General features: G+C 44.8%; 1 protein-coding gene across 1 annotated transcript in view; it reads left to right on the plus strand.

Moving 5' to 3' along the window:
• The first annotated feature begins 793 nt into the window (after window positions 1-793).
• The window catches only part of LOC111951182 (copine-8), a 122,931-nt gene continuing 110,775 nt past the window's right edge, over window positions 794-12,949 (plus strand). The window contains exon 1 of the mRNA XM_023969252.2: window positions 794-986. Coding sequence (XP_023825020.1) covers window positions 883-986 — 104 coding nt within the window. The 5' untranslated portion in view covers window positions 794-882. The remainder of the gene's footprint in view (window positions 987-12,949) is intronic.

Here is a 12,949-nt window from a genome sequence, read left to right on the forward strand (position 1 = left end):
CAAACAAAGTTTCGTACAAATATTAAGTTCTGCTTTCTATGTATCAAAGACTTATGTCATGCAATAAAATGCAAATTAATTACTTAAAAATCATACAATGTGATTTTCTGGATTTTTGTTTTAGATTCCGTCTCTCACAGTTGAAGTGTACCTATGATCAAAATTACAGACCTCTACATGCTTTGTAAGTAGGAAACACTGCCGATTTTGCAGGTTATCAAATACTTGTTCTCCCCACTGTATTTCAAAGGATCTATTTGGGCATCACTTACAGTAACTCTTTGATGAGTGCTGGCTGGTTGCCTAAAGGTGTGGTAATGGTTTCTCTCACCACCTAACATGGGGGCTGTTTTTGAGCTATATTTAGAGGGGGAGGTCAGGCCTGAAAAATACTGGGTGATGATGATGTGATGAAATGATGAGCCACCCCAAGGATCAAATGTCTTCTATCCAAACATAGTAAACACATACTTTCTTTGTAATTACTTTTCCTGGTGTCAGGAAAATTATGATGGGAAAAGAAATAATAAAATATAATTTGGAACACTTTAAGACCTATTACACACAGACACACACACACACACACACACACACAAACACACACACTCGCTCTATCTATTATTATAAGTAATGACATGGGCAGTGTTAGCCTAACTCCTATTTGATGGGTATCTGTGGAATTATTTTGTCTAAGGCGCACATTCCGCTCGCAGCGCAAGTAGGTGACGCTGACTGTTGAAGTGACATCAACCCACCGCTAGTAGCCTGCTCCGAGCATTCCTCTTCGTTCCGTCCACATGCATTCATTCTCGTTTCGCTAAAGGAGGTGTAGTTTATCCGATTGTTGCTGCTAAAAGGGGTTGGACAAAAATATTTTTCACCATGAACAACTGTAATAGCTTCGTCAACATGGCGTCGATAGGAGATTTCGACCCGCTCAATGCTTCCATCCCCGCCACCAAAGTTGAAATCACAGTGTCTTGCAGGTAAGATAATGGTTTCAGTGTAACCCATTTTTTTGTCGGGTGTTGATATGACTGTTGTCACGGTAGAAGGATATGGTATGGGCAAGTATTCCGGGTTTTATCTGCCATTCCAATTGGCCAACTGTCAAACAAGTTCTGGTTGTAGTAACATTTAGAAAAGTCAATGTTGTTCAACCAACGGCACTGTTTCTAATTATTTTAGGCTACATTGTATCTAGATAAGAGTGAGGTGTTCAAGTTGTTACTTTGTTTTAGTTTTGGGTGGTAAGTTTACAATTAACTTTCGAACTGTAGTATGTCAGGTATATAATAGGCAGTAACCTGGCATTCTGCCTGTTAGAGGACTGGCAATGGACATCAACAGGCTTTAATAGGCATCATCAACAATACCAACATTCCCTATGTTGGTATACTGCCGTATGTTAGAAGGCTGTTCTCACCGAATAATTTGACACTTATTTTATTCTGACTCGTGGCTTGTTGTGGGCTGTCACTCACGAACTGAACAGAGGAACATAAATAGATTTACATTGACATTTTACAAAAGGTAAGCTATATGCCAGGAGTAGGCTAGGGATTTGATGTAGCATAGCCTACGTGCAGCGACAGACAGACTAGTGTATTTGCGGGTTGAGGGTGTATCACTAGCCCTTTCATACCCACCCTGTCTCTCTGGAGCGGTGGCTTCCTGTTGCGTAACGGCTCCCCCCGTCCCTGCCAAACCTTATGTATTTTTAAGGGGTCCCTTAAGAATAGATCAACTGAGGGAATGCTTCTCTCACTGGAATGGGAATCATCGTTTTGTCACTGGACTGTCACTCAATATTTAATCAACTGATATTGAAGGAAAGACGACACACACAGTGAGACTTTGTAAGCGCTCAATAACACGTCATAGTGAAACAACGTGTTGGCCTACATCCCAAGGAAATTCCCTTTCGATCTCTCACAGTGGACTCAATTGAATAAAAGGGAAATTAATTTCGCAATAACCACACACAATAAACAATAACTAGTTACACAATATCTGACCATACCATACTGAACCAGTAGCCTACTTCTCTAGGGGAATCAATCCATTAAAATGTGTTATTTCTATCATCTCCAGGGAATAAGTCACATATTACCCCTTATGTGTCAGCCTCTGAAGAAGAGATGGAGGGTTGTGGCACTATATACATAAGGGATGTTAGGTAAATGCTGGTACTGAGTCACGCTCTAGTGCCTGCTGGGCATAGAGGGGGTCTGTAGGGAATGCCTTCACACTCATTACAACCCAGAGAGGAGGTGAGGTACCATGGTAACGTGGCCAGGTGTGTGTGTGTGTGTGTCCGTGCCTGAAAGGCTCTGATCTCTCGTCCTCTCTCTCTATCACAACACCACACACACACACACACACACACACACACACACACACACACACACACACACACACACACACACACACACACACAAAGGCTCTGCTCTCAAACACTCACACACACTCACACACACACACACACAAGCATGCACTGTGTGTCTGACGAAAGGATAAGAGTCCCTCCCTCTCTTTCTCTCTCTCTTGCTCTATCTCTCATTCTGACTTACTTTCTTCTCTCTGCCCAGAGCTCCAATGGAGGCCCAGACTGTTAGTACAGATAACTATATCTCTTCCCTCCCTGCCTGCAGTCATCTGATGTCATGTTTACATGTGGGTACGGTAGGCTACTGTAGTTGGATGGCTCTGCTCTGGTTAGGTTGGGCTATGCCTATTTACTGTCCTCATGACACGGTAAAGTTCTGTGTGGACCAGAGTCCAGCTAATATGAATAAGTTGGTGGATATTTATGAGGTGTTCTTCTCTGCTGGATTTCTCAGTACCCCTCGGATCCTCCTGGGTAAATTGCTCCTTGGCTTGGTGTAATAAAGCGGGCCTAACTGTTTCATGAAGTATTTTATTGTACAAGCACTGTATTCCCAATCCAGTGATTGGTTCTACCGCTCTCTGAGTTAGAATGCATGAATTGTTCGGATATTGCATTATCTTGCTATTTCCGTGCATGGTACATAAATCTGATTTGTGGTATCTGGCTGGTTGTCTCTGTGGTACTGTAGTTCAGTGTGTGGTTCCCTGTTGTTTAGGGGAACATCACTCATGTGTGGTGTCTGGCTGTGCTTATGGTAATCTTTGGTGTCTGGGTTTCTCAGTGCTTGTTCAGGGATGTGTCTAATCAGTGATAGGAGCACAGGTGTCAGAGCTGGAGGCCTCATTACCTCACTGATTGAAGAGGAGGGCAGGGGGGCACCAGGAGCTCCACAGGGACCAGGGGTACCTTGACATGTTTGGGCCCAGCTGTGTACCCTTTCTCCCCTTTTCTCACACCTCTCGCTCTCTCACTCGTCTTGTCTCTCGCTCGTTCCTCTCTTTCCCTCTCTTTTTCCTGGATACCTGTCAATGTGTCTGTCCCCTCTCCCTGTCTCTTTCCTCTCTCCCCTTCCCCCCTCTCTTTCCCCCTCTCTCCTGGGTTTTCTTTCCCTGTCAGTGTGTAACTGACTCTGACAGCGTCCTTAGATGTCAGATCTCCCTCTCCATCTCGTTCTCTGTGAGACTGCCTCTCCTCTTATCAACACAACTGTCACCAATTGGCCGACTTAATGACAGCCACTATTATCAATCCAAAAGTTTAGTGGTAGTTTTTTCTTGAGTTTATTTCAGGTTGACCATGCCTGACTGTTTCTCAGTGCTTACCCTCCCCTACTCCCTAAAAGACTGTTGTTTGAGGGAGTAAGTTTGTTTTGGCCTGAAACACAGCACAACCTCAGGGATAAGAAACCCCCCGGTGTGTTCTCCGAACACCAAAATGTAAATAAACATGTTTAATTATAAATCTACAAATCTAATCCAGAGAGTCAGGGAAAGCTTGCTGGGCCAGTGCTCCCTTAAACAAATCATATCTCAATGGGATTCACCTAGATAACTAAAGGATACTTATATACCACTGCTCAAAAAAATAAAGGGAACATTAATCAACACAATGTAACTCCAAGTCAATCACACTTCTGTGAAATCAAACTGTCCACTTAGGAAGCAACACTGATTGACAATAAATTTCACATGCTGTTGTGCAAATGGAATAGACAAAAGGTGGAAATTATAGGCAATTAGCAAGACACCCCCAATAAAGGAGTGGTTCTGCAGGTGGTGACCACAGACCACTTCTCAGTTCCTATGCTTCCTGGCTGATGTTTTGGTCACTTTTGAATGCTGCGGTGCTTTCACTCTAGTGGTAGCATGAGACGGAGTCTACAACCCACACAAGTGGCTCAGGTAGTGCAGCTCATCCAGGATGGCACATCAATGCGAGCTGTGGCAAGAAGGTTTGCTGGTCTGTCAGCGTAGTGTCCAGAGCATGGAGCGCTACCAGGAGACAGGCCAGTACATCAGGAGACGTGGAGGAGGCCGTAGGAGGGCAACAACCCAGGAGCAGGACCGCTACCTCCACCTTTGTGCAAGGAGGAGCACTGCCAGAGCCCTGCAAAATGACCTCCAGCAGGCCACAAATGTGCATGTGTCTGCTCAAACGGTCAGAAACAGACTCCATGAGGGTGGTATGAGGGCCTTACAGCCCAACACTGTGCAGGACGTTTGGCATTTGCCAGAGAACACCAAGATTGGCAAATTCGCCACTGGGCGCCTGTGCTCTTCACAGATGAAAAGCAGGTTCACGCGCACATGTGACAGACGTGACAGAGTCTGGAGACGCCGTGGAGAACGTTCTGCTGCCTGCAACATCCTCCAGCATGACCGGTTTGCCGGTGGGTCAGTCATGGTGTGGGGTGGCATTTCTTTGGGGGGCCGCACAGCCCTCCATGTGCTCGCCAGAGGTAGCCTGACTGCCATTAGGTACCGAGATGAGATCCTCAGACCCCTTGTGAGACCATATGCTGGTGCGGTTGGCCCTGGGTTCCTCCTAGACAATGCTAGACCTCATGTGGCTGGAGTGTGTCAGCAGTTCCTGCAAGAGGAAGGCATTGATGCTTTGGACTGGCAGACTGGCAGACCCGTTCCCCAGACCTGAATCCAATTGAGCACATCTGGGACATCATGTCTCGCTCCATCCACCAACGCCACGTTGCACCACAGACTGTCCAGGAGTTGGCGGATGCTTTAGTCCAGGTCTGGGAGGAGATCCCTCAGGAGACATCCGCCACCTCATCAGGAGCATGCCCAGGCATTGTAGGGAGGTCATACAGGCACGTGAGGGCACACACACTACTGAGCCTCATTTTGACTTGTTCTAAGACATTACATCAAAGTTGGATAGCCTGTATTGTGGTTTTCCACTTTAATTTTGAGTGTGACTCCAAATCCAGACCTCCATGGGTTGATAAATTTGATTTCCATTGATAATTGTTGTGTGATTTTGTTGTCAGCACATTCAACTATGTAAAGAAAAAAGTATTTAATAAGAATATTTCATTCATTCAGATCTAGGATGTGTTATTTTAGTGTTCCCTTTATTTTTTGGAGCAGTGTATATATATATTTCTCCTCTGGCTGTTGGAACAAAATGCTCTGTCTCTCTCTCTGTCTCTGTCTCTGTGTGTGCGTAATGGCTTGGCAGCCCTCCTGTATCCTGTCTGTCTGCTTAGTTTATGGAACTGAATGATGGCCTTTCATTAGAAAGGGTAAATGGAAAGTAAGAGTGGAAACATGGCTCTAGGTGTGGGTCGCCTTGGACATCTTTCAGGTGACAGTCACAGGGTTATTGATGATGGCCAGTTTGGGGCCTGGATGATGTCAGATATTCATTAGCTCGGGGACGGGGATGGGGACGGGGTGATGTGCGCAGACTGGTGATTCGCAGACTGTTGCGGTTCATCATTCGCCCATGTTGTCCTATAGCAATGATGCCACATATGCTCCCGGCAGGCCCATTTATTCAGGAAAGCTAACGTTTAAATATTTGTCATTTCACTTTTAAAGTATGTTACCTTTTTATATGTGGCATAAACACAACCAGTCACAGTGTTTTAATCTGATTTAAGTTACTTCAAAAGTCTCCTTTAGGCATATGCACGTTCGTCCAAAATATAATTCCAGCATCCTCATAATGGCTTGACATTAACTAGGTTTCCATCCAACCTTTTTGTGTGAGTAAAGTACATGTCGGATAACAACTATCACGCTATCAGGGGAAAGCAGGCAATTGAAATAATGATGAACTTTACAGGGTGGTGAAAGTGCAAGGTGATGAGCTTGATGCTCCTTTCAATAAATATCGAGGGTCTTATTCTGATGACCTGATCATCGATGCTTGGCTGCTGTTTGACAAATAAAAATGATATCGCGCTTTTGTCCACAATAATCTCATCATGTAGGTTATACCCACACTGTATCTGCGAGCTGTGTGCTAGAGCGCACCTACCAATACCAGACTGGGCATATTCGCTATACCTAAAGTTGAAAATGTGATGGAAAACGATTAATTTTTGATTCAGTACATGGGAATTTAACTGCAAAAGTTATTTTTATGTGCACTACGTATTTTTCGCACATACTTTTATCGGCAAGCCTTCGATACTGGGTAGGCTTCCCAAGATAGGGCGGGAAATATTTTCTGTTGGCCGAGATTGACATAGTCTATTTATTGTGGTGTTGAAAACGCAAAGCATGATATTGAAGCGCCCGAAGTCGTTATGCTTTGTTTATCGATTGTGTGATACAGAAACCTGTTGGTGGAAAATGTGTTGCATATACAGTATTTTATATAATTATAAATATGGCATCAAAATGTTGAACATCGGATTTCCCCCTTGGCTCTGATTGTAATGTACGCCTAATGAAACAGGCAGGGAGCTCGTCCGTGGTGGTCGGTGAACCCCCCACCTTCTGGCCCTTAGCCCTGCTTGGCATCGACTGTGCCACAAAAGCATGCTGGAGTGGCAAAGCCGATATCAACATTTTATAAACACAGGGTTTCTACAGCTATTGTTATTTGTTATCGTAAACATTACAAGTACAAGGGGAGGGTCATATGAAATTGTTTTTATGAAATGTCCCTAATTCACGTAAATCCTGCCTCAAAGGCAATGCAATTGGTTGCATGCTCAGGGTGCGTCTTAATACTCTAAAGTGTCATCCTGGCTTTTTCTTTATTTGTTTGCGCCAAATTGAGAAGACAGGATTGGTGAGACCAGAATGGAGGATTTAAAAAATATTTTAACTAGGCAAGTCAGTTAAGAACAAATTCTTATTTACAATGACGGTCTACCAGGGAACATGGGCAGAACGACAGATTTTTACCTCGTCAGCTCGGGGATTCGATCCAGCAACCATTCGGTTACTGGCCCAACGCTCTAACCTGCCGCCCCAGGATGCAAAGTGTGCGAGCTAGGTTACTCACTTTAGACCTGTCCAGGACTCACAGATCACCATGGATAAAGGAAAGGGAGGCAACAAGAGGAAGCTGTTGTCGAATATTGACACCCAGCCCTGGCTAGAAATAACAGATAAGAGATCAAATAAGAAAAATTGAATTAATCTGGGTCGTGTGAATGTAAACTTCCCCTTTCTCTGTCAGAGACTAGAACCTGGATCACATGCATGATTTGTCCATACCAGGCGAAGGCAGGCGGAACATTCCAATATCCAATAGCCATGTTTGCTCGCAGTCATAAAACATGTGCACAACACACACAGACACACATGCACACACACACACACACACATTTGATTGGCTCCAACCCAACAGTCACAAGTGATAATAAAGACGATTCACTCTTATCTACAACATACTTTCAGAAAAGGAACTAGTTCTATCCTACTTCCGAGCTGGAGACAGGCTACTAGCCTATAAATTATAGATCCAGATCTGTTTTTTTTTATGATAGAAACCCAACAACACTCAACTAGTTCCTCTCTTGTCTTGAAGGTTATTTTTGGTTCCCTCTTTGACTCTAGGAAGTGATTGTATTTCCCTTTTGGATCCATAAAGATCAGCTAATGGCTTGTATTGGAGAAGTGACAAAAGTGTCTGGATGGATTGAGCTGAGACGGGCCATGCTGTGGCCTGGTTCAATACGACTCGGAGAAAGACAGGAAGATACCTCCATTGTATCTCACATAGGAGAGGAGGATGAAAAGAGAGTGGAAAGACAGGCAAAAGACTGCCGATCCATGATCAATGGACATTTGGCTGGAACTGTGGGAGCTGAATGGATTTTGGAAGACCTTACAGGAGCAAAGCAATCAGTGGGATTTGCAATTTGGCTGAAAACATATGGAGCTAAAATGAAATTGGAAGACATGGTCTCTAAGCCTGGGTGTGTGTGTGTGTGTGTGTGTGTGTGTGGCTGGGTCCTGCCATGTAATGGGGTTTGGGTCTGCTTGGGGAGTCTAGCACACCTCGTAAAGATCCACACACAGAGGAAATGACTATTGACCGCTCCAACTGCTCTGAGGTGATTTTCTACAGGGCTGGAAAAAATGTGTGCAAATTGTGTGCAATTTCCATGTAGTGTGTTTAATCTGTATTGCTGGGAATACAATTTTATAACGATACTTAGGTGCCGATAGAATATGTGTAACAGTATAACTTTAGACCGTACCCTCGCGAACCAGGGACCCTCTGCACACATCAACAACAGCATCGTCATCACCCACGAAGCATCGTTACCCATCGCTCCACAAAAGCCGCGGCCCTTGCAGAGAAAGGGGAACCACTACTTCAAGGTTTCAGAGCAAGTGACGTCACCAACTGAAAGGCTGCTAGCGCGCACCACCGCTACCTAGCTAGCCATTTCACATCGGTTACATTCACCCCCCTTTCGACCTCCTCCTTTTCCGCAGCAACCAGTGATCTGGGTCAACAGCATCAATGTAACAGTTTAACTTTAGTCCGTCCCCTCGCCCCGGGCGCGAACCAGGGACCCTCTGCACACATCAACAACAGCCACCCACGAAGCATCGTTACCCATCGCTCCACAAAGGCCGCGGCCCTTGCAGAGCAAGGGGAACCACTACTTCAAGGTTTTAGAGCAAGTGATGTCACCGACAAAGGCTGCTAGCGCGCACCACAGCTACCTAGCTAGCCATTTCACATCGGTTACATATGTATTACGATTATATATGTATTTCAATTCGAAACTGTGATTTTATTGCGATTTGATGTCCCAAACATATTGCTCACTATGTGTCTGCTGCAGAGTGACAAGTAAATGCATGAGAAAGCGAGTTTTAATTAGTCAGGGAAATAAAAGTGGTGAAAACATCTTAGCCTGGCTCACTATTTAAAAACCTACAGTAACAATTTTTTACAATAAAAATAAAAAATAAATATTGCGATATGTAACTGTATCGATTTATTTTTCACCCATCACAAGTAATCTGTGTGTTGTGTGATTTAGTGTGTTTCTTTGCTTCCATGCTCATTGTTGAACCACAGAAGGTAAAGTTTGTGACTCATATTGGATTTGTTTTTCCTCTTTCTCTCTCAATTCAGTTAAATTAAAAGGGGCTTTAATGACATGAGAAACAAATATTTACTTTGCCAAACCAAGTGAAATAAACAACAAAAATTAGAAGAAACAAAACAAAAAAACTATCAGAAATTATATTGAACTTAAATATAAACACAACAGGTAAAGTGTTGTTTCCATGTTTCATAAGCACAAGATATAAGGGCCCAGGGCGAGACCCAGATGCAGACACGAGTCTCTGATATTTATTAGTATCCAAGGGGCAGGCAAGAGACTGGTCGTGGACAGGCAAAAGATCATAACAAGGTCAGAGTTCAGGAGGTACAGAGTGGCAGGCAGGCTCGAGGTCAGGGCAGGCAGTATGGTCAGGCAGGTGGGTTCAGAGTCAAGGCAGGCAAGGGTCAAAACCGGGAGCAATAGCAAAAGACAGAGAAGAGGAAAAAGCAGGAGCACGGAGTAACATTCTGGTTGACTTGACAAAACAAGACGAACTGGCACACAGACAGAAAACACAGGTATAAATACCCAGGGGATAATGGGGAAGATGGGTGACACCTGGAGGGGGTGGAGACAAGCACAAGGACAGGTGAAACGGATCAGGTTTGACAGTACCCCCCCCCCCCCCCCCYCTASGGGCSCCACCYSSCSKCCYMCCTGGGCGAGTACCTGGTTGACAGGGGTGCTGGCGGTGGAAGTCGGCGTTGAGGGCTTGGTCCAGGATGTCTCTAGCGGGGACCCAGCACCCCTCCTCTGGGCCATAACCCTCCCAGTCAACCAGGTACTGGAAGCCCCTGCCCCGCAGTCGAACACTCAGGAGGCTTCTCACCGTGTACGCCGGATGGCCATCAATGACACAGGGCGGAGGGGTGGGCCTGGAAACAGAAAACAAGGGGCTGTGAGACACAGGCTTAATCCTAGACACATGGAACGTAGGGTGAATATGGAGGGTACGGGGTAACAAAAGATGAACGGCTGTGGAACTAAGGCCTCTCGAGATGGGGAAAGGGCCACTGAAATGTGGGGAAAGTTTGCGGGACTCCACCCGAAGGGGCAGGTCCCATGTGGATAGCCATACCCTCTGCCCAATGCAATAGCGAGGAGCTGGAGTGCGGCGGCGGTCCGCTTGTTGACGATACCTGGAGTAGGTCTTGAGAAGCTCCGCTCGGGCTCTTCTCCAGGTACGCCGACAGCGGCGGACGAACATCTGGGCCGAGGTTATGTTGACTTCCTGCTCTTCTATCAGCGGAGGCTGATACCCCATGGAGCACTCAAAAGGGGAGAGTCACTTAACTGAACAGGGAAGAGTGTTCTGGACATACTCCACCCAGACCAGTTGTCGGCTCCAGGTAGTGGGGTTGGTCGAGATGAGGCATCTGAAGGTTGTTTCCAGGTCTTGGTTTGCTCGCTCCGACTGGCCGTTGGATTGGGGTTGGAATTCGGAGGACAGGCTGGCCGACGACCCAATAAGGGTGCAGAACGGCTTCCAGAACTGAGGACCCCGGTCGGAGACCATGTCCACTGGGAGTCCGTGGATCCTGAAGACGTGCTGCACCATGAGCTGGGCCGTCTCTTTTAGAGGTCGACCGATTAATCGGAATGGGCCGATTTCAAGTTTTCATAACACTCGGAAATCGGTAATTTTGGACGCCGATTTTGCCGATTTATTATTTTTTAATATATATATATATATTTTTTTTACACCTTTATTTAACTAGGCAAGTCAGTAAAGAACACATTCTTATTTTCAATGACGGCCTAGGAACGGTGGGTTAACTGCCTTGTTCAGGGGCAGAACGACAGATTTTTACCATGTCAGCTAAGGGATTCAATCTTGCAACCTTACGGTTAACTAGTCCAACGCTCTAACCACCTGCCTCACGAGGAGCCCGCCTGTTACGCAAATGCAATAAGAAGCCAAGGTAAGTTGCTAGCTAGCATTAAACTTATCTTATAAAAAACAATCAATCAATAATAATCACTAGTTATAACTACACATGGTTGATGATATTACTAGTTTATCTAGTGTGTCCTGTGTTGCATATAATCGATGCAGTGCGTATTCGCGAAAAAGGACTGTCGTAGCTCCAACGTGTACCTAACCATAAACATCAATGCCTTTCTTAAAATCAATACACAGAAGTATATATTTTTAATCCTGCATATTTAGCTCAAGGAAATCCAGGTTAGCAGGCAATATTAACCAGGTGAAATTGTGTCACTTCTTTTGCGTTCATTGCACGCAGAGTCAGAGTATATGCAACAGTTTGGGCCGCCTGGCTCATTGCGAACTAATTTGCCAGAATTTAACGTAATTATGACATAACATTGAAGTTTGTGCAATGTAACAGGAATATTTAGACTTATGGATGCCACCCGTTAGATAAAATACGGAACGGTTCCGTATTTCACTGAAAGAATAAACGTTTTGTTTTTGAGATGATAGTTTCCGGATTCGACCATATTAATGACCGAAGGCTCGTATTTCTGTGTGTTATTATGTTATGATTAAGTCTATGATTTGATAGAGCAGTCTGACTGAGCGGTGGTAGGCAGCAGCAGGCTCGTAAGCATTCATTCAAACAGCACTTTCGTGCGTTTTCCAGCAGCTATTGTGCTGTTTATGACTTCAAGCCTATCAACTCCCGAGATTAGGCTGGTGTAACCAATGTTAAATGGCTAGCTAGTTAGCGGGGTGCGCGCTAATAGCGTTTCAAACGTCACTCGTTCTGAGACTTGGAGTAGTTGTTCCCCTTGCTCTGCATGGGTAACGCTGCTTCGAGGGTGGCTGTTGTCGATGTGTTCCTGGTTCGAGCCCAGGTAGCGGCGAGGAGAGGGATGGAAGCTATACTGKTACACTGGCAATACKAAAGTGCCTATAAGAACATCCAATAGTCAAAGGAATATGAAATACAAATCGTAAAGAGAGAAATAGTCCTATAATTCCTATAATAACTACAACCTAAAACTTCTTACCTGGGAATATTGAAGACTCATGTTAAAAGGAACCACCAGCTTTCATATGTTCTCATGTTCTGAGCAAGGAACTTAAACGTTAGCTTTCTTACATGGCACATATTGCACTTTTACTCTCTGCACTTTTACTTTCTTCTCCAACACTTTGTTTTTGCATTATTTAAACCAAATTGAACATGTTTCATTATTTATTTGATGCTAAATGGATTTTATTGATGTATTATATTAAGTTAAAATAAGTGTTCATTCAGTATTGTTGTAATTGTCATTATTAGAAATAAACTAAGAAAATTGTCCGATTAATTGGTATCGGCTTTTTTTGGTCCTCCAATAATAGGTATCGGTATCGGCGTTGAAAAATCATAATCGGTCGACCTCTAGTCTCTTTGGCAGAGGGTAGTTTGGGGAGAGGGATGAAATGGGCAGCGTTGGAAAACCGCTCCACTACTGTCAGAATTGCGGTGTTGCCATCAGACGGAGGGAGCCCAGTGACAAAGTCCAGGGAGATATGGGACCAGGGACGATGCGGG

This window comes from Salvelinus sp. IW2-2015, linkage group LG3 (assembly GCF_002910315.2).
Source record: "Salvelinus sp. IW2-2015 linkage group LG3, ASM291031v2, whole genome shotgun sequence".
Lineage (NCBI taxonomy): Eukaryota > Metazoa > Chordata > Actinopteri > Salmoniformes > Salmonidae > Salvelinus > Salvelinus sp. IW2-2015.